Source organism: Saccopteryx bilineata, chromosome 1, assembly GCF_036850765.1.
Source record: "Saccopteryx bilineata isolate mSacBil1 chromosome 1, mSacBil1_pri_phased_curated, whole genome shotgun sequence".
NCBI classification, from domain to species: domain Eukaryota; kingdom Metazoa; phylum Chordata; class Mammalia; order Chiroptera; family Emballonuridae; genus Saccopteryx; species Saccopteryx bilineata.
The window spans coordinates 394931175-394950314 of record NC_089490.1 but is presented as its reverse complement, the minus strand read 5'-3'; the positions used below and the strand labels follow the sequence as shown (position 1 = coordinate 394950314).

Sequence of the window (19140 nt, the reverse complement as noted above, 5' to 3'; positions counted from 1 at the left end):
GGGAGAGGGGAAGGAGAGGGGGAGGGGCACAAAGAAAACTAGATAGAAGGTGACGGAGGACAATCTGACTTTGGGTGATGGGTATGCAACATAAGTGAAGGACGAGATAACCTGGACATGTTTTCTTTGAATATATGTACCCTGATTTATTGATGTCACCCCATTAAAATTAATAAAAATAAAAAAAGATTTAATTTATTGATTTTACAGAAAGAGGATGTGGGGGTAGCAAAAAGTATCACCTTAGAGTTGCTTCATTTTTGTTGTTCACTGACGGCTTTTCGTATGTGCCTTGACCGGGGAAGCCCAGGGTTTCAAGCTGGCGACTTCAGCGTTCTAGGTTGTTGCTTTACCCACTGCGCCACCACAGGCCGGGCACAAAGGGACTGCTCTTTTCTGAGCCTCTCTCCTTTCCAGTTGGATGCCTCAAGGATGTAAAGCGCCAGGCAGGCAGGGGCACGGCGCTTCACCACGTGGAGAGGCCAACAGGACAAAGGAAAGCTCGGAAGAAGAGAGTCACAGATGAGAGAAGGGAAAGGGGGAGGGGGAGGGGGAGAGAAAGAGTGAGCTGATGGGGTCTGAGTGCTCGGGTCCAGCCTCCAAGCTCTTTGGACTTGCTCTGGCTCCTGCATCCTTCCGGTTGGAGCTGGGCGCCTCTCACTTGTGGTCCAGACTGGATTTTAGAGTCCTGCCTGACTTCCCAGACCCCAAGAGAGTCACCATTGAAGGCGAGAACCTTTATTTTCCCTGGAGAATTGGGTTTTGCAGAGCACCAGACGCAGTTCTGGCCGACTTCCCTGGGCAGGAACGCCGTGGGGGTCCGTGTTGTATTGAGATGTTTGGGGTGGGCCGGGCTCCTTCCCAGAGCGGTGCCAGCAGTTACTCCACGGCCGGAGCCAAGCCAACCCTGTTGTTGGCCCGATCAAACACAGTGAAGTACAGCCTCAGGAAGACATCACCCAGGATCCAGAGATCAATGTTGCCCAAAGTGTCCTCAAAGTTGCTGTAGCAGATGTTCACGTCGCTCTGGAGGAAAAGGAAACACAGAGCAGTCAGGCTGCACCTCACCTGCTGCCCACTTCAGTATCCAGAGCCGGCAGCTTCTCAGCTTTCTTTCCCTGCTTTCCTGTGGGCCACGGGGCTCTTTCTGCAGGGGCAGAAGTGCGGTGCCTACCCAGGACCAAAACTGCCTATAGTTCCCCCCCACTCTGCTGTGTCTTTCTTTTTTTTGGACCCATGCTCCAGCCGTTTCCTCTGCAGAGAATGCTTCTCCTTCTCTCTTTCGTGCTCCTCATTCTTGAAGATTGAGCTCAGCCGCGTCTGGGCAGCCTTCCCGGACCCATGTCCACCCTCCTCGGCTACTCCAGGCCGGTGGGGTGATTTCCCCGGAGCGTCCTGTGTCTTTAGCCCTCATCACACCGGGTCTAGGCGGACGCCCCTCGGCACAGCTCTCTGAGGAGCCGTGTGCATGGAGTCTAGGGTAGACCTGCCTTGGCCCAGACGGGCCTTCCTGTGCTTCCGTGCATCTGGGGGCTTAGAATGAGTGAAATTCCTCTCTTCCTTCTCTGAATCCATTCCAGCCTCCTCTGAACTCCCATGGCGAGCTGACATTTATTAAGCGTCAACCATGTGCCAGGTGCTGCGTGGTCACTGTGTGTCCTTTATTCGTGTCCATGTCTAACCATCCTGCAAAGGGAGGAGCTGCTACCCCATTTCACAGCGGGGGGGAATTGAGGCTCAGCGGGGGGAATTTGCGATTTAGGATTGGGCAACCATACGATTTATCATCCGAATTAAGGCACTTTTGAGATGGGAAGGGAACACAGCTCACGATTACGGTGGAAGCACACCGGGGGACTGTCCCCAGTCAGCCCCACCTGTCCCGATTCCTCTGCCTACTTCTGAGATGGCCGCAGCTGCCTTTCCAGGTTCTTTCGTGTCAGTGCCCTGCTTGAACTGAAGCTGTTTGCGGGCAGAAGCCATTCATGTCCCCCCTCCATGAACCCAGCACTCGGCCAGCGTGGCGTGGTTGCTCGGTATTTATTTGAGGATGATGGATGCCCTAGACTGCCCTTAACTGTCAAGAGGTTCGTTTGATGGGAGGTGCCCTCCCATCAGCAGCATCTGCAATGGCACGGCGTGGCCTCTTCCGGCGTAGCCCGATGGGTTCCACCAGTCCCGGTCCTAGATTTGATAACCAGCCCCCAGGATTGGCCCCTCACCTGCCGGATGTAGGCACTGGCTGGCACTGGGTACCTGATGCCATTGATGGTGATGACGATGTCAGGTAGGGTGTTCATGGCGTTGCAGTTGACCATGTGCTGTTAGAGAAAGAGAGAGAGAGAATATTGGCCAGCTGATCCGTCTATGTGTAGAGAGCCCGGGGCAACCCTGTGGCATGACAATTCACCTCGCCAGTTTTGGTGGTCCAGGCATTGATGGTCTTCAGAATGTTGAATACAGAGTAACGTGGGCCAATCAGCAATGAGGTCCCAGTGTCGACAATGGCCTGGCAGCCACCATCGCAAGCAATGACCTTCCCATTCACGGAGATGCTGAGAAACAGGAGGACAAAGCAGGCACAGGCTCACTGTGCAGGCTGCCCCCACTACGGCCCCTCCCTGGCTACCTCCAGAACAGTCTTTCAGCTCAGGTACTCTGTTTCCACTTATTCTGGTCACACTGACCTTCTTTGAATTCATTTTCGACTACACAGTGTTCTTTCGTGCCTCAGGGCCTTTGTACTTGCTGGTCCCCCTTCTACAATATCCCTTATCCCCTTTGGCTAATTTCTCCTATCCCCCAGGTTCCAGATTAATTGCTACTTTCTAAGGAAGTCTTCCCCTGAGACTAAGTCAGCTCCTCTCTTGGTCACGCTCAGCATACCCCTTTCTCACTTCTAGCGTGCATCAGAGCGGTAACTTATGATTTGTGTGACTTGCTGTCTCAGGCATATCTGCCCTACTAGTTGGGGAAAGCAAGTCGTATCCTCAGTGCCTCCCTCGAGTGCTCAGCACAGAGAGGATGCTCAATATATGTTTGCTCAGTGAATGCTCAGTGAAGGAATGAGGGTCAGCTGGAAACAGGCATCTGGTGTGTGACTGGTTGTCAAAGCCACACAGTGAAGATGGAGGTTCTCTTGGGAAGCAGATGCTCAGCGTGGCGGGAAGGGAGTTGAGTGTTGTTCTCCTCCCTGCCCCCGCTCCATTTCCCAGGCACTGAGGTCCCTGGCCAAGCATTGCCTGAGCGAGCCCAGGGGCAGGATGTGAGCCTCCAAAGGACATTGTAAACTTTCGTCTGATAGTATTACACAGAATCCCATCAATGATTGCCCCGTTCTCAGGCCGCTCTCGAATCCCCAGCTTCCTGAGTCTCTGTCACACCCTCTGGTGCCCCACTGGTGTCGAGGACAGGGATGGGGTGGGAAGCCCTTTGTATGACTTGCTTTCAGGTCTCCGGAATGAAGCTGACATCTCTCCACTGCTGGTAGTTCTCCCTAGGGCAACCAGCCTTCCTTCAGTCCTGTGTACTGGGAACCCCCTCAGTGCTGGGGACCTGGGGATGGTCAGTCACCCTGTCATGACCCTGTCCAGATGGGTGGCATTGACCTCCACCCCTTCACTGCAGCTCCCCCACAGCATGGTGGGGGCAGCCCCCCACCCCCATGGGCCTCTTCCCAGACGGCTCGGTCTCCAGGCCTGTCCCTCTCATCATGCTCCATGATGCAGGCCCACTCCAGTCAGGAGGGATGAACCCATGTTGGTGTGCGTGTCTGGGCGCATCTGGTGCATCTGTGCCCGCGCGCACTGGTGCGGCCCTCAGAGGGAGGGGCTTACCTGTCCACAGATATCTGCCAGTAGCCCTGTTTGGTCACCGGCACCCACTTGAGGTCTCCCTTGTAGTAAGAGTGGTCCACTCCGCCGAACATCACCACGCTGCCCTTCTTCTCGTTGCTGAGGGTGGGATGGGGGGAACAGAGAGAGGGCCCGTGGTGAGGGGGACCAGTGGGGGGTGGGCCAGATGTGGCTCCAGACCGCCGTTGGCTGACCCCTGAACTAAGTCATCGCTCAGGAAACTCATGGATCGAGTCATCCATCATTTTCCATCCAGCCGAAAGCACCCTGCAGCTTGTCCAGCCCAGACTTACCTGCTCAAGTAGAAGGCAAAAAGGTTCTGAGAAATGAGGCCTTGTTTCCACATGTTGTCGAAGACAGGGAGGGTACCTCGGAGGGCAATGTTGGGGTAGCTCAGGCCCAGGATGCCGTCAAAAGCCCCATATTCCAAGGACTTGCTGGACTCTGTCCTGCTCAGGCCAAACGCCTGGGCTGTGTCGACAAGTTCCCCGATCTGTGGGGGAAGGGGTGATGTCGTGTAAAGGTTTGGGAAGCAGGGCTGCGCTGGGCGGGGCTGGGCTGGAGGTGGGTAGAGAGATGCCACCGGCATCCCAGGAACCAAGGCTGTGCCTCGGGGTGGCCTTTGGCCATCACGTGCCGGAGTAGGAATGCACTGTGCACTGCCGGGGGGGGGGGGTGCTCAGCCAACACCCGCTCCTCCTGCTAACACCGACCTGGTTAGTGGAGCGTGCTTTGTCCCCTTTCTACAGCTGGGGAAACCGAGACTCAGAGTGGAACCAAGGGGTGGCCACCTGAGGACCTAATGAGCAGCGAGCAGGACCATCTCCTTTTTTGGCGTTGTCATGATCTGACGACAGGAATGAAGGGAATTCATCGCAAATCACTGTGGATTCCACATTCCCCGGGAGACAGAAACCAGTTGTACAATAGAGCCACCAGAGTCCTTGTGAAAAGTCGGCCGGTTTTGGTGTGTGTGCGCGCGTGCGCGCGCGTGTGTGCATGTGTGTGTGCATGTGCTCAGGCACTTTGGGGAGGCAGCCCCCAGTTTTTGTTAGATTCTCGAAGGCCCTCAAAAGTCAGAACCATTGTATCAGGGCCCTCCTGCATCCATGGACCCTGCTTCCCTTGCTCTGCCGTCTGGAGCCCTCAGCAGCCCACAGGGACCCCAGATCAGTTCTGCTCTCTCCCCCAAAATACCCCACACCTGCATGTCTTGACTCAGATCCGAGCTCTGCCGCTTACCAGGTGTGGGACCTAGGGCTCTCTCTCCGTACATCAGCTCCCTCATCTGCAGGCTGGAGGTAACAGTAGTGCCAACCACATGGGGTTGTAGCAGGATTAAACAAATTGTTACAGTGAAAGTGCCCAGCACAGTGCCTGGCACTTTCTGAGAATATAAAACGGGGTTTTCCTCACCTCTACCTGCTCCCAGAAAAATCAGCCTTGAGCTCACTACGGGGGGGAAAATCCACACCACTAACCCTCTTCAGCACCACGCCCATGCTCCGGGTTAGCGATTATTCTGGGAGTTGGTCCGTAGGGGCACTATCCCCCCAAGGGACGCAGACCCACCCAAGGGTGGGTGGCCAGCCACTGGGAGACTTTGGGGGAGATGGGTGCTTCCTGCTGACTTCCCAGCCAGCCCTGCCTCCCCGCACCCCCGCCGTACCTGCACGGTGTCGTAGCCCAGCACGCCCGTCATGCTCCCAGATCCATAGTGGAGCTCAATGGGCTGGTTCGTTTTCTGGAAGGTCGAGGACCTCCGAGGGTCGAAGGTGCTGTGTTTGACTGCAGACACAGAGAGCACGTGTCTGTCGGCCTGCAGAGGACCTGGGGGTGGCCGAGGGCGGGGGCAGGGGCTGAGGCGGGGCTCAGGGGCACTGCAGAGGGGCTGGGGGTGGCCGAGGGCGGGGGCAGGGGCTGAGGCGGGGCTCAGGGGCACTGCAGAGGGGCTGGGGGTGGCCGAGGGCGGGGGCAGGGGCTGAGGCAGGGCTCAGGGGCACTGCAGAGGGGCTGGGGGTGGCCGAGGGCGGGGGCAGGGGCTGAGGCGGGGCTCAGGGGCACTGCAGAGGGGCTGGGGGTGGCCGAGGGCGGGGGCAGGGGCTGAGGCGGGGCTCAGGGGCACTGCAGAGGGGCTGGGGGTGGCCGAGGGGGGGGGCAGGGGCTGAGGCGGGGCTCAGGGGCACTGCAGAGGGGCTGGGGGTGGCCGAGGGCGGGGGCAGGGGCTGAGGCGGGGCTCAGGGGCACTGCAGAGGGGCTGGGGGTGGCCGAGGGCGGGGGCAGGGGCTGAGGCAGGGCTCAGGGGCACTGCAGAGGACCTGGGGGTGGCTGAGGGCGGGGGCAAGGGCTGAGGCAGGGTTCAGGGGCACTGCAGAGGACCTGGGGGTGGCAGAGGGCGGGGGCAGGGGCCGAGGCAGGGCTCAGGGGCACTTACGGCAGGCAGGACTGGAGCAGTAGATGGAGGGCACCCACAGGTCCGCTGAGCCTGTGTCAAAGATGACCTGGAACTCTTGAGGGGGCGTTCCAATGCGGATGCTGCCAACATAATACAGCTGCCGGGGCGAGGGGGGGGGGCATGGGTCAGGCCTGGCTGCCCTGGCCACCCCTGATCCCCAGGGTCCCTGCCTCTGTCAGGGTACCCCGTGTCCCCTGAAATCACTTTCCAACTCCCCTGTCTCACAGCCACTGCTCAGGCTGATGCCTTCATTTTAAAAGTTCTCCAGGCTCGCACACAGCACTCTAAATCCTTTCACCCGTGTGGCCCAACTCGAGTGCTTCCTCTTCCAGAAAGCCCCCCTAGGTTACCCCAGACCACTTCCTCCAAACTTTAAACATACAATGTCAGTATCACACATTTTTTATTTGACATTTATTAACTCTCTGCTTGGATCTTCTTGCAGAGGTGACGAGGCACTCTGTTATCAATAATAATAACCATAACCATAATATTAGTGTATTATAACCTCACACACCGTGGAGGCTCAATTACTGGGGCTGTGGAGGCTGAACTTCCTCTGCCCGGGGTATCAAACTCCATTCACAGTTAGCTTTGTCATTACTCAGTGGTTTGTCTGGTTCAGAAGGAACAGAATCTGCCAAACCAGTACTGTGGTTCACGGCACAATGATGTATCATTGGCATGGAAATATATGTTTACCTACCACCTGGTCATTGCTGGATGCAGTCACCACAGACCAAGCAAGCATTAAGAGTGGGAATGCCTTCTCCTCTGGGGACAGGATCCCTGTTCCCCAGCTGTGCCATTGTCCACAGGAGCCCCGGCCCCAGCATCCTGGCTCCCACCTCCAGATGAACCCCACTGCCTGACCAGAACTCTAGGGGGGGCTGTGGAGCGCTACCCTGCCTCACTCACGTCCAGGTAGTTCCTCATGGGCACCGAAGTTGCTCCCGGCTCTTCGTGCAGAAACTTGTAGGCCTGGCTGTAAGGATGCTCCTCCAGGTAATCTTTCAGCAGGTCTTTCTCCCTGAGAGTCTCTCGCATGGACTTGATCTTCGTCAGAGGGATTCTTTCATTGGGAAAGGGAAACAAACAAGACAACAGTTCACAGCCCCGTGAATTCACTGCCCCGTTAAAACACGTAACCGCCACGCCTTGCTTTGTAATCACATTGTGTAGTTTCCAAGTATCTTTTTATAAATGTCATCTTATTATCAGGGCAGGCCACCTAACAAAATGGAAAGACCATGGCAACGGACCTAGGCTTGATTGAATATAGGTTCTGCTGTAACCTTGGGTAAGCCATATGACCATTTGGAACCTCGGTTTCCCCATCTGTAAAGAAGTGGAATGATAATACCCCCTCACACAGAATGTTCTGGGAATTCAGTGAGGTGACAGGTAAAATGCACCTGACACGTGAGGACCCGGACCAGGATGGCCATCACCATCGCTATCGTCTTCTCGCTGTCTCCTTCCCGAAGAAGCTGTCAGAGGCAGAGTGGGCATCGCTTTCTCCTCTTATAGGGGAGGAATCGGAAGTGCAGGGAGTTGTGACTGGGCTGCGGTCACACCTCTTGAGGAGGCGACACTGGCCCGGAAGTATCCCTCCTGATCTTTCTCCAGGGTTCAAGCAGAAGGGAAGGCTGAGAGATGAGGAGTAAGTTAGGAAAATTCAGAGGGTGGAGAAACAAGAAAGAACCACAATAAAAAAACACCCCACAGAGAGTTCTGCAGGTACAGAGACATCCACAGAGGTGGAGAGATAGAAGAGAGAGATAAAGAGATGGAGACCCAGAGATATGTGCACATGGAAACGGAGAGAGACTGGGGAGAAGACCTAGAAGCAAATTCGAGAGAAATTCTGTCCCCAGACAGAACCACAATTATGGCGACACAGATCGGGCACTGAACAATTCTGGGGAGCACCATTCACATAGCCCACGGGCAACTGGGAGTCGTGTAAGCCCCCAGGCCTGTGCCAAGAGTCCTGGGCCCCACAGTGCACAAGGGAAGCTACTCATCAATGCATGGAGACTTGGGCTTTAAGACAAGGGATGGTTGCATTCCCCTCTTTACCCCTGGATGGTGGAAGACCAAGAGGACAGTGAGAAAGAGCCCAGAAAAGAGCTGATGCTGCCTGCGGTCCCCACACTTACGTGACCAAGCATTCTGAGAGGGCCACCAGGCTGAGGAACCCAATCCACTTCATGCTTTCTTCTTGGGCTCACGTCCTCAGGAACGAGCGAGTTTCAAGCATGCAGTGATGGGCGAGAGCTGCTGGTTATATATGCCCTGACCTGCCCTCCGTGTCCCCTCGGAGGGCTGCTGATGGCCCTGATAAGAAACACAAACCTCTCGGAAAGATCTTTATCCCCATCAGTGCTCCTGAGGAGGGGACTTGAAAAAATTTTCAGAATATGAGATCTCTATTGTAAATCTTTTCCTTGGGGCTTGGCGGGGGGGGAGGGGGGGGAGAAACACACACTCACAACCAAACCACTCCATCTAACAAAGAGTGGAGAGAGAGATGTTTGCTGTCTTAGAGCTAAAACACAGCTAATCATGTCATAAAAGTAAGTGCTAGGTCCCATGCTTGACATTCTTGGTCTCCTGTAGTCTTTGTAACGACCCTGTGAGGTGCACATTGCTGTCTGCCCTTAGAGAGGGGATTGCTAGGGGATTAGCATCGAGGAGCAGAGCGGAGATGTTGGGGCAGGTCACTACATAGGAGTGGCTTTAGATTTGGGACAGATGGCATAAATCAACGGTACTTTTTTTATGCCTACCTGCTTCAGAATTCTAGGCTAGAGCTACAAGTAGTTAACGAAGGGAAGTTTTTTTTTTTTTTAAATTGAAGAATACCAGCAATTAAATTCAGAAGAAATAGAAGAAATGGCAGCATTAGGAAATCACTGTTTTACAACTCCTAACAAAACAATGGATCTGGGCACAGAGCATCAGTAGAGGCTGGGACCTGAAGACAAAAGGTTGAAGGGAAGTTCATAATGAATGGAGAAGGTTGGTAACATCAGGACCCACAGACCAATCTTAGCATCTGTAAAAGTGGGGCGACCAGGAATCATGCGCCTCTTGAAGTGAGGCAGTAAGAAGCTTATGGGACTACCTATGAACTATTCCAGTAAGAAGTTTTGATCTCAAGTCTAGATCTAATTTTCAGTGCTACCTTGATCAGCAATTTCCAGCCTCTTTTGTCTCATGACACAGATAAACTAATTACTAAAATTCTGCAGCACACCAAATATACATACATATATATGTATGTATATTTTTTGCCAATCTGACTGAAAAAGGGTACATTTTCTATTCATTCACAAGCAATGGCTATTGTGTTGGCTGTTGTTCTTTTTATTTTATTTTATGTGACAATCTAAGGGAAAAGAGGTCAGTGCCACTGACTAAATAGTCAGGTATTGCACATTTTAAAAATTCTTGTGGCACACCCGTTAAATCACTGATCCAATAGCATTGTGGTTATATATAGTTTGTAAAATGATAATCCTGCCTTAAAATATTCCAGCAAAAATGAATAAAGGATAGAAAGTGTTAAATGAGGGTCTAGCTAAAACAAAGATTCTCATCGCTGCTATGGGTTAAATTGTGTCCACTCTCAAATGCATATATGTTGAAGCCCTAACCGCCAGTAGGACGGTACCTGGAGACGGGACCATTGGGAGGTGACTAGGCAGAGATGAGGTCACGAGGGGGCTTGCCTCCTGCCCCCTCCAGGGTGAAGACGCAGCGAGAAGACAGCCGTCTGCAAGGCAAGAAGGGTCCCCAAGAACCACAGTGACTGGCCCCTTGATTTTGGACTTCTAGCCTCAAGTCTACGTCGTAAGTTTCAAGCATGCAGCATAAGTTTTGAAGCTGCATGATGAAATAAAGTATTTGTGATACTGTTTTAAGAAAACAAATTCCTGTTATGTTTGAAATTTTCTGTAATAAGTTTTAAAAAAAAACCCTCACATTTTGGAATTTCTGTCTTTATTGCTACCCTGAGGGGCCAAACCAAACAGACCTACCTGGGCAGGCTCCCAGGGGCGTGTCACGGGAGCCTGGCCTGCTCATTACTGCGGCTCCCCTCCTGCGACCTGAGCGCCCCGCCCCCAGGGCTGCTGGACCGTCCAGCTTGAGATTTTGAGGAGCCACGTGAGGGCCTGGAGGTGGAAGGAATGAGGAAACTTTAAGGAAAAGCAAACTGTGTTTTCCCTCCCTGGCTTCCTCTTCTTTCATGCCTGGTAAGAGACAGGGCCTGGGTAGCAGGTGGCAGTGAGCCCAGGAGTGAAGCCATGGGGTGTTTGGAAGGGCACGGAGGAGGGGTTCAGAGCCGAGGGATGGCAGGGCAGCCTGTGCAGGACCCAGGCGGCGCTGGGCTGGGGAATTAGGCCTGGCGAGGACCGATGCCTGCTGGTGCTCCGGCGGCACTGAGTCTTCTGGGGCACCGTGCTAGAGGGCACATCCTTCCTGCTCCGGATGGACGTGGAGGTGATTGAGTGACACTCTGTTCGTGAGCCACGGGAAAGAGGGACAGCCACCTCCAGCAGGCTTTTGATGCCTCTCTAACTGTTGGCATCGTTTCCAGCTGGACAACAAAAGGGCCGGTCATTTAAAGCATTTAAAATACTGTCTCATTCATCTTACCTTCCCAGCATGCCTTGTACCCAGGGTCCTCTTATTGGCATCCATTCCTTTGGAAAGGCGGTCCCTCAGCCAAGCATGGGTCTCTGTGGAAGAATCCACACCCCTCCCAGCTGGCAGCCTCTGCCTTATAGCTACCTGATCTTAGCCCACCGCATCACACGGCTGAATGTTCTAGTGGGCAGGGTCCAATGGTCCCCCAGGTCGTGGACGGCAGTCACGTGGCACCTGGTCTGCCACTCCCCGCGCCGAGTCCAAGGCAGACATCGCCAGGCAATCAGAGCACCCCCGGCCTGTGGATGTGGCCTCGGCTACTTGTTTTCCTTGTCATCCCTGACTCTCAGTGTGGAACAAGGCCAATGTCCTCTTCCTAGAGAAGGGGAAACTGAGAGCTCAGATGCATAACTAGCCAAAAGGTTGCAAGGTAAGTTGGCAAAGTCCTGGGACCAGCCTCTGGTTCCCAGGCTGTGAGAGTTCTGAGAAGGAAAATGTTGGAGAGGCTGCCAGCTCCCGTCGGCAAGTCTCAGAAGTCTGCAGGTGCCAGAGCTGAAGTCTTTTCTCCTTCCTTCTCAAGCCTGGCCCTGCTGTACTGCCAGGTCTGTGGTCTCATAGCCACAGGAAAGCCCGGTGCCAGCACAGTGGGTCGGCCCCAGCTGAAGAGGCACCAGGAGGCAGGACACAGTCATACAGATAGCAGCTGACTCGTGTCCAGCTGGGCGGTGCCATGGCTCCCCCTCTTCATTCCTATAACACTGACCTGCACAGATTGCGTGGCATCGGCCCGCATTTAGGGCAAGGAGCATTTTCTGCTCAGCCTTTGGCAATTGAGATCCGTTGTTTTTCAGGGAATACTGGGCTGAGTCAGGAGGCTCAGACAAACCTGGATTCAAGGAATTTGTTGCTTCTTTGATGTTCAAGACAGACCTTGTAGCTTCGAAGGCCCTGGCTGGGGATGAAGCCACCCACACTTTATGGGGACTTTGCTTTATGGTCTGAATGGAGAAAAATGTAAGGCTAGGGTGGACAACTAAAGGCAAGGTGAGTTCCAGCCACCAGGCCTTGAGGTCGGGTGCTTCCGTTGATGTCCCATGGCCACCTTTTGAGAAGGAATAGAGGAACCAGCTTCTGCCAAGAGAGCAATCACCTCTGGGGGTCCGTGATCACAGGGAAGATTAAAAAGGAACATTTACTTCCTTTTGGCCCTATTAGTGTGCTGCAGGTTTCACCCAGGAGGCCAAGCAAACCTTGAGGGGGTCAGTCATTACTGATCATGTCCACTGTGCCTCCAGGGACCTGGTGGGACAGTTGATAACCAGCTTATCCACATAGCCCCAGGCCCAGGGGAAAATCCCTTTCTACTGATAGCCCTGATCTCCGTGCCTCAGTCCATGCCCAGCCCCAGAGGTTGCTATTCTGGGAAGGAGGTGATGACCCATTGCTGGTAACTCATTAGTCAAGTGTGTGATGAAGTCATGAGGGTGACTTGTGGCCTACATGGCCCCTGGTGTGTCCAAGTGCAGAAGAAAGATTAGAGGTGAAAAAGTAGCAAGTTACTGAACTTGGTTACCTTGGGCCTTTGCAATTTCTATTCTGCCTGTCTGTAGTGTTCTTCTCCCAGGTCTCTGCATGGCTGGCTCCTTCTTCATAGTCAGCTGTCGTCTCCACTGTCCCCTCCTCAGTGAGGTCTTCCCTGGCCACTAGGGTCTCCCAGACACAAACCCCAACTCATTTGAGGAGCCCCATAGACATTGAATGCCTTTTCCCATGTGCTTTTCATGGGAGCCCTATGGGGTTGAGAGTATCCCCAACTTTCAGATGAGCAAACTGAGGCTGGGAGGAGTTAAGAAATTTCCTTGAGGACATATGGCTACTGAGTGGCAGAGCCAAGATTTGAACCCAGGTCAGTGTGACTGCAAACTCCATGCTCTTGACCACTCTGCTGCTCATTGGTGCTGGGTGTGTGTGTGTGTGTGTGTGGGGGGGTGGTCAGGATATGAGGAGAGGATCCAGAGGATAACTGAGAAAGGAGGCTCAGCTGTTAAAAATGTTCATTCTTCCAGTGAACATTTCTTGAAGGTGCTCTAAGCCAGTCCCCAGAATGCTCACTCTGTCGAGGGGAGCCTGGCAGCTTGCAGACTGTTCCCAGAACACAGGTGCCAGGCCCAGGGGGTCATGTGGGCTGAAGTCTAGTCCATGTCCATTGCTGAGCTGTGCCCTTAGGGACCTGAAGCCACCTGGAGGGGTCAGGTTTTCTGAATGGACTAGCCATGGCTGTAGTCCAGGACCAAAATTTAGGAAAGCGGTGTGACCAGACTGTCACAAAGGCATGTTCTAGGCATTCTGGGAACAGGGATGCCTAATACTGCTTTGGGTGGAAAGTTGGGAAGGCAGCAGGGGCAGTAACAAGTAGCACCTAATTTAAAAATAATAAGGTGCCTCTCTTGCTTTTCTTGTCTGTCTATTAAACGTCATCTGGGGCCCTGATCAGAGACGTCTTCGCTCAGGAGGCTGACGATGGAGACGTCCCCATCGTGGGTTGCCACGGCAGGGGAAGGACACCTGCCAACTCCTGAGCTGCTTATCAAAGCATTTGCCAGGAGTGACGAGTCATGATGACATGTGTCATGGGCCCATGAAACGAGTCATGTGGCCAAACACTGAATTGCAAGGGAGTATAAATGTGTCGTCTAGCATGAGTTTAGGAGGAGGATGGGACGCACCTGGAGGAGAGCACTCATGATACTCAGGATAATGTGGAGTGGAGCCAAGGGCGCGGGGGCGGGTTTGAATGCCATGGTCAAGAGCATGGAGATTATCCTGTGGACGACGAGGAAATTTGAGTAGGTGAGTGAGATGCTCAGCTGTAAAGAATGGAGGAGAAAAGTAAAGTGAGGTTGGAACATGAGGAGGTTGTGAGAGATGAGAGGAGGGCGGGGAAAGCAAGTCCAGGACACGGAGAGAGGGGAGAGAGGGGAGCTACAGAAGGGGTAGGAGCACTTGGACCCTGAGTGAAGGTCTGGGCCTTCAGCTTCCAAGCTCCCCACCCCATTTCACTGAAAGAGAAAGAGGGGGGAGGAGGGTGATGGGAAGAAGGAGCTCGGGGTCATTTATGCTGGAGAATCTAGACTTGGGGAATGTGAGGACCAGCCTGAAATCTCCATAAGTTTTTCACCCTGCCTCTCAGCCTTTCCTGGCCCATCGATACAGATTTGGATAAGATTATATGAGAAGATATATTCTAGGCATTAGTAAGTGAGGAAACCAAGCCAAAAAAAGGGGGAAGGGGAGAAACCCAAAAACTATACTAAGAAAGCATGTTTATAATCACAATTTTGTATTTATACAAGAGTACATATATATGTGGGTTATGCATAAACTTAATTAAGTAATAAAGGGAAGACTGTCACAAAATATAAATTTATTTTCTAACCCTAACAGAAAAATAACAATAGAGTTGTACCATATCAAACACATAGTAACATCAGGTTTGAGTTTGGGTGCGCCTTACAAAAAGCCTAAAAGAACCAAAACTTAAACAAGATAAAACTTGATTTTTTTTCCCTTCCCCTTAAAACAAATCTGGAGGTAGGCTGTCCAGAGCTGGAATGGTGTAAAGCCAGTAGCCATGGCCACCATCACAGCCACCTGGCTGGTGCAGGTTTGCATTTGATTCGAATAGACGGTAATAAAACAATGGAGCCAAGAACTGGTGGGCCATTAGCTCTAATCCTAGCTTGCACCCAGTGGGCAAGAAATACACACACAGTGGGAAAACACTTCCCTTGCCATTCAGGGCTCCCAAAGTCACTGACTTATCCAAGTTTCCTCGAATCAAAGGATTGTACCTCACCAGCCTTATTCACCTCTGTTCCCCATCTCCTTCTCTCTGCACAAACTGGCTTCTCCTTCAGCATTCAGCCATTTTGGCTGCTTCTCCTCTCCTCCATGTGGCCTTCCTCTGCTCTCCTTCAGCATGGGCTCCTCTGTCCCATTTTATAGTGTAGAAATCAAAACCTTTAACCTAATATACAAATAAGGAAGTCTCTGATACAAAGTCACTTATCTGAGGCATAATGGGATTCCTCATGAGAGTGCACCACCCCCTATCATGCAACAGTCAAGGGTGTGGGGAAAATCTTAGTCTTAAAACTAAGCCTTAGGGTATAACAACCATGCCTGCTTACAGCCTGTCCCCCACACCCAATGCAAACTATAAGCGAGCAAACATATATATCATATTTACAAACTTATTTGGCCAACACCCACCCACTTACCAAATCTTCTGCATGATCTCAGCTTCTCGAATATCCTGTCCTTGTTACTTTGCTCTCTGACCCACCCTCCTCACTTCTGTTTACATGACTTCTCCGTCTCGTCCAGAACCAGAATCACAAGGTCCAGAGCTGAGGAGCTAACCACACAAACAAAACTTTGTAGAAAGGGGCAGAGGGGAAGCATAATGAATCTTCCCACTTTCATATATTTTGTTCCTGATCAAATTTGTCTGAAGGACTGAGATATCTTGGGGTAGGAAGACCTCATGTTCCCTCTCAAATTCCAACCAGGCATGTGACTTTCCTGAGGTTGAAGATGGTATCTGTTCATTTTTCTATCCACAGGTCTTAGCAGTGCCAAGTATTCAGTGAACATGTGGAATAAATGAATGAATGTCTCTCTGTCTGTCTGTTTGCCTCTCTATGTACCATAGCCATGCTGAATATGAACAAAAGTGGGTGTAATTGAGGCTGGGTATATGGCGACATAGGAGCAAGTGATAGGAGACCAGGACAAAGAGGGTGGGGCTAGAGCTGAGGTGGGGGAGGGGCTGAAAAACTAGCTGCCAATGCAACCTGCCTCAGATGACTCGAACTTCCTGTCACTTTTTGCCTTCCCTCCTTTCCTTTTATTTGCTATCTATTCGGGAGGGCCAGCTGCCACCCCCCTCAACTTCTAACCAAAGATGATCTTGGCAATGACCTAGCTGATGCAGAGAGTATGTAACAGTTTGCCATTCCCCCTCAACAGCCTCAGTGGAATCATTGTGTCTGTCACAGTTACAAGCTACTGTTTTCATTGTTTCTAGCATCTGTGTGAAATGGTGTATAAAATAATCTCTGTCTGTTCTTACAGAAGTTACTGTCCGGGAGAGTGAATGGCTGCCGTAGATGCTGAGAAAGGAAAGTATGTGGGTGTCTGAGGAACATACAGGGGGTGGACGCATACCCTGTCTTGGGCATACAAGAGGACCATTCCAGAAGTGGAGTCTAAGACCTAAAGTGTGGCTTACAGAGTGGTTTATTTCCTTCTCCTGTAAAAGCCCAGAGATGGGCATCCAGCAGTGATGGTGCTCCATGGTCCCAGGACTCAGGCTCTATTTTGTTGTGCCACCAGTTATGGCCTCCATTCCCATGGTCACCTCATGGTTCAATATGACTACTCTAGTTCCAGCCATCACATCCACATTCCACATCCCAAATCCCAGCACAGTACCAGTGAGTGAGAGGACTGCTGAATGTAAACTCAAGCTAATCGATCAATAGTGCTTTCTAACTGCTCCCTCGTCCCAAAGTGATACATGCACAGAATTAAAAATTATATAGCACAGAAGTGCTTAGGACAAAAAGTTAATGTCATCTGCCTAGATCCTCCCTACCTTTCAGGAACATTTCAATCTGCAGTTGCTGTTAACGGGCAACACTCTGACATATGTGCAAAGTGAAATGTTTGCAAAGCCAACCATGGCATCCCTCAAATGAGTCTCAGAAGGATTAGCAGCTGGGATTGTCTTCCTCACTGATCGAGTCTGGGCTTTAAGAGGTGGTCACTGATTGGAAAAGAGTGATCACCTGACCCAAGAATCCTTCTCCATGAGTCTACCTGGCAGCCTATGCGATGTCAAGAAAGGGGCAACTCTATCTAATTATCTTAGCCAATCAGATCTATTCTCTCTAGAATCTGAAATAGAAATCTTGAGACCGTTGAAAGGAAAGGGTGGTAACACAAAAGACAAAGAACAGGGCCAGGTAAGAAAGATGAGGCCTTGAATACAGACTGTCACCCTTGGAATTTATGGTTATGTGACCCAGTAATTCCCATTTTGCAGAAGCTGGTTTGCATTGGGCTTCTGTCACTAGCAATGATGATCTTAATTCAGCATCTAAGTTTTTAAATTTTGGGTAGAACAGTTTCCTTGGGCTAAAAAGCTTTTCTCCTGGGGTCCCCTTAATACAAAACTCAATTTTGGATGCTGCTGAGAGGTAAAACCTGGAATGGGATTCACTTTCAGGCCTGTTGTCCAGTACAAGCGCCTGGAGATGAGAGCCCAAGCATCAGGGCCATCACGGGTCCTCAGCCTCGTGATTCTGGACAAGTGGCGACGTATAAGGACATCTGCGATTATTAAGCACTACCCACATGAATGGACTAAAAGTGTAAGGTAGGGCCTACGAAATGGGTTACTTTTGGGGAAACCATGCAGAGTTGTTTTGGGGAGTCTGCCAGTCAGTTTCAAACTGACAGGCACTCTTGCTTGCCAGGGGACACTTAGTTCTGTGGTCACTCCAGTCTTGGGTAAGGTGACCAACTTTTTTACAATGAAAAGGACAAAAACAAATAGAAGAAAACAATATTGTAAATAAAAGAAACATTTTATTCATTGCAACAATAACACACTATAACAGGGGTTGGGAACCTTTTTGGCTGAGAGAGTCATGAACGCCACATATTTTGAAATGTAATTCTGTGAGAGCCATACAACGACCTGAGTATGTTACACATTATCCAATAAAAATTTGGTGTTGTCCCAGAGGACAGCTGTGATTGGCTCCAGCCACCCGCAATCATGAACATGAGTGGTAGGATATGAATGGATTGTAATACATGAGAATGTTTTATATTTTTAATATTATTATTTTTTATTAAAGATTTGTCTGCGAGCCAGATGCAGCCATCAAAAGAGCCACACCTGGCTCACAAACCATAGGTTCCTGACCCCTGCACTATAATATGATAAATGCATACTAAAAACATTTGTAATATTTTATATGGTCTACCGGAAAGTTCTGTCTATTTTTGGAATAAAACAAAATACAAATTTTTCTTACAGTCAATAAACTTTATTAAATAATATAATTGCCATTATTATTAATGATTTCTTGCCAGTGTGAGGGCAATTTGTATATCCCAGTTTTGAAAAATGTTTTTTTTGATGCGAAAAATTGAACCAGTGCTTGTTTGATATTTTCTTCATTTTTGAATTTTTTGCCCTTCAAAAAATTTTGTAAGGACAAAAACAAGTGATAGTCGGAGGTTGTTAAGTCCGGGGAATATGGTAGATGCAACAGAATCTCCCAGCCTTGTTCTGCAATTTTTTGACGAGTTCCCAAAGCAGCATGTGGCCTGGCATTATCATGATGCAGTATGATGTTCTTCCTATTGAACATCGTCGGCCTCTTTTCTTGGACTGCTGTCTTTAAATTATCCAGTTGCTGACAATACTTCTCCGAATTGAGCTTTTCATTCGGTTTTAAAAGCTCATAATGTATTGTTCCTTGAATGTCCCACCATATACACAACATTCTCTTATTCAGAGTCAAATTTGGTTTAGAGGTGGAAGGGCTAGGTTTTCCGGGGTCACAATGTGCCCTTTTCCTTACGATGTTTTCGTAGGTAATCCACTTTTCATCCCCAGTTATCATCCGGTTTAAGAAGGGCTCGATTTTGTTCCGAGCAAGTAGAGATGTGCATATGACGACTCGATTATCCAAATTATTCTGACTTAATTCATGTGGCACCCATCTTGAATATTTCCACACCAATCCTATCTTCCGAATATGGTCCAAAATGGTTTGCTGAGCTGAATCAAGCCTTTCTGCGATCTCTGATGTTATCAGAAAAGGATCTTGCTCCAACATGGTCTTAACAACATCGTCATCGATCAAAGATGGTCGCCCAGAACGTGGCTTATCAGAAAGGTCAAAATCACCTGTTTTGAATTTTTCAAACCATCTTCTGCATGTCCTGTCAGAAACTGTACCTTTATCAAACACTTTCAATAAATTTCTACGTTTCTGTAGCATTTCTTCCTTGTTGAAATGCGTAAAAATTACAGTGGCGTAAATGAACTTTATCAGTAGCTGTGGGTACACTATTGCTTCACACATAAGACTA

General features: G+C 50.7%; 1 protein-coding gene and 1 long non-coding RNA gene across 2 annotated transcripts; one reads left to right on the top strand and one right to left on the bottom strand.

The window, feature by feature from the left end:
• Positions 1 to 258: 258 nt before the first annotated feature.
• Positions 259 to 8524, bottom strand: LOC136320878 (pepsin F-like). The gene is made up of 9 exons (XM_066254021.1): positions 8472 to 8524; positions 7228 to 7381; positions 6289 to 6406; positions 5524 to 5642; positions 4148 to 4347; positions 3837 to 3953; positions 2411 to 2555; positions 2223 to 2321; positions 259 to 1026 (listed from the first exon to the last, which is right to left on the bottom strand). Exons 1-9 carry the CDS (start codon positions 8522 to 8524, stop codon positions 880 to 882), a joined length of 1152 nt encoding a protein of 383 aa, XP_066110118.1. The 3' UTR covers positions 259 to 879.
• A 5162-nt stretch (positions 8525 to 13686) lies between these two features.
• On the top strand, positions 13687 to 17395 carry LOC136320877 (uncharacterized). The gene is made up of 3 exons (XR_010728378.1): positions 13687 to 13815; positions 16102 to 16152; positions 17258 to 17395. It is a non-coding gene; the product is annotated as an uncharacterized lncRNA (long non-coding RNA).
• Positions 17396 to 19140: the final 1745 nt, after the last annotated feature.

Excerpts from the sequence above, each read along its gene's own strand:
- LOC136320878 (XM_066254021.1), bottom strand. The coding sequence starts at position 8,524 with ATGAAGTGGATTGGGTTCCTCAGCCTGGTGGCCCTCTCAGAATGCTTG. Across the intron at positions 2,322-2,410 it reads GGACCACCAAAACTGGCGAG|CACATGGTCAACTGCAACGC; the intron begins GTGAATTGTCAT and ends TTTCTCTAACAG. Across the intron at positions 1,027-2,222 it reads CCAGTGCCTACATCCGGCAG|AGCGACGTGAACATCTGCTA; the intron begins GTGAGGGGCCAA and ends CTTTTCCTCCAG.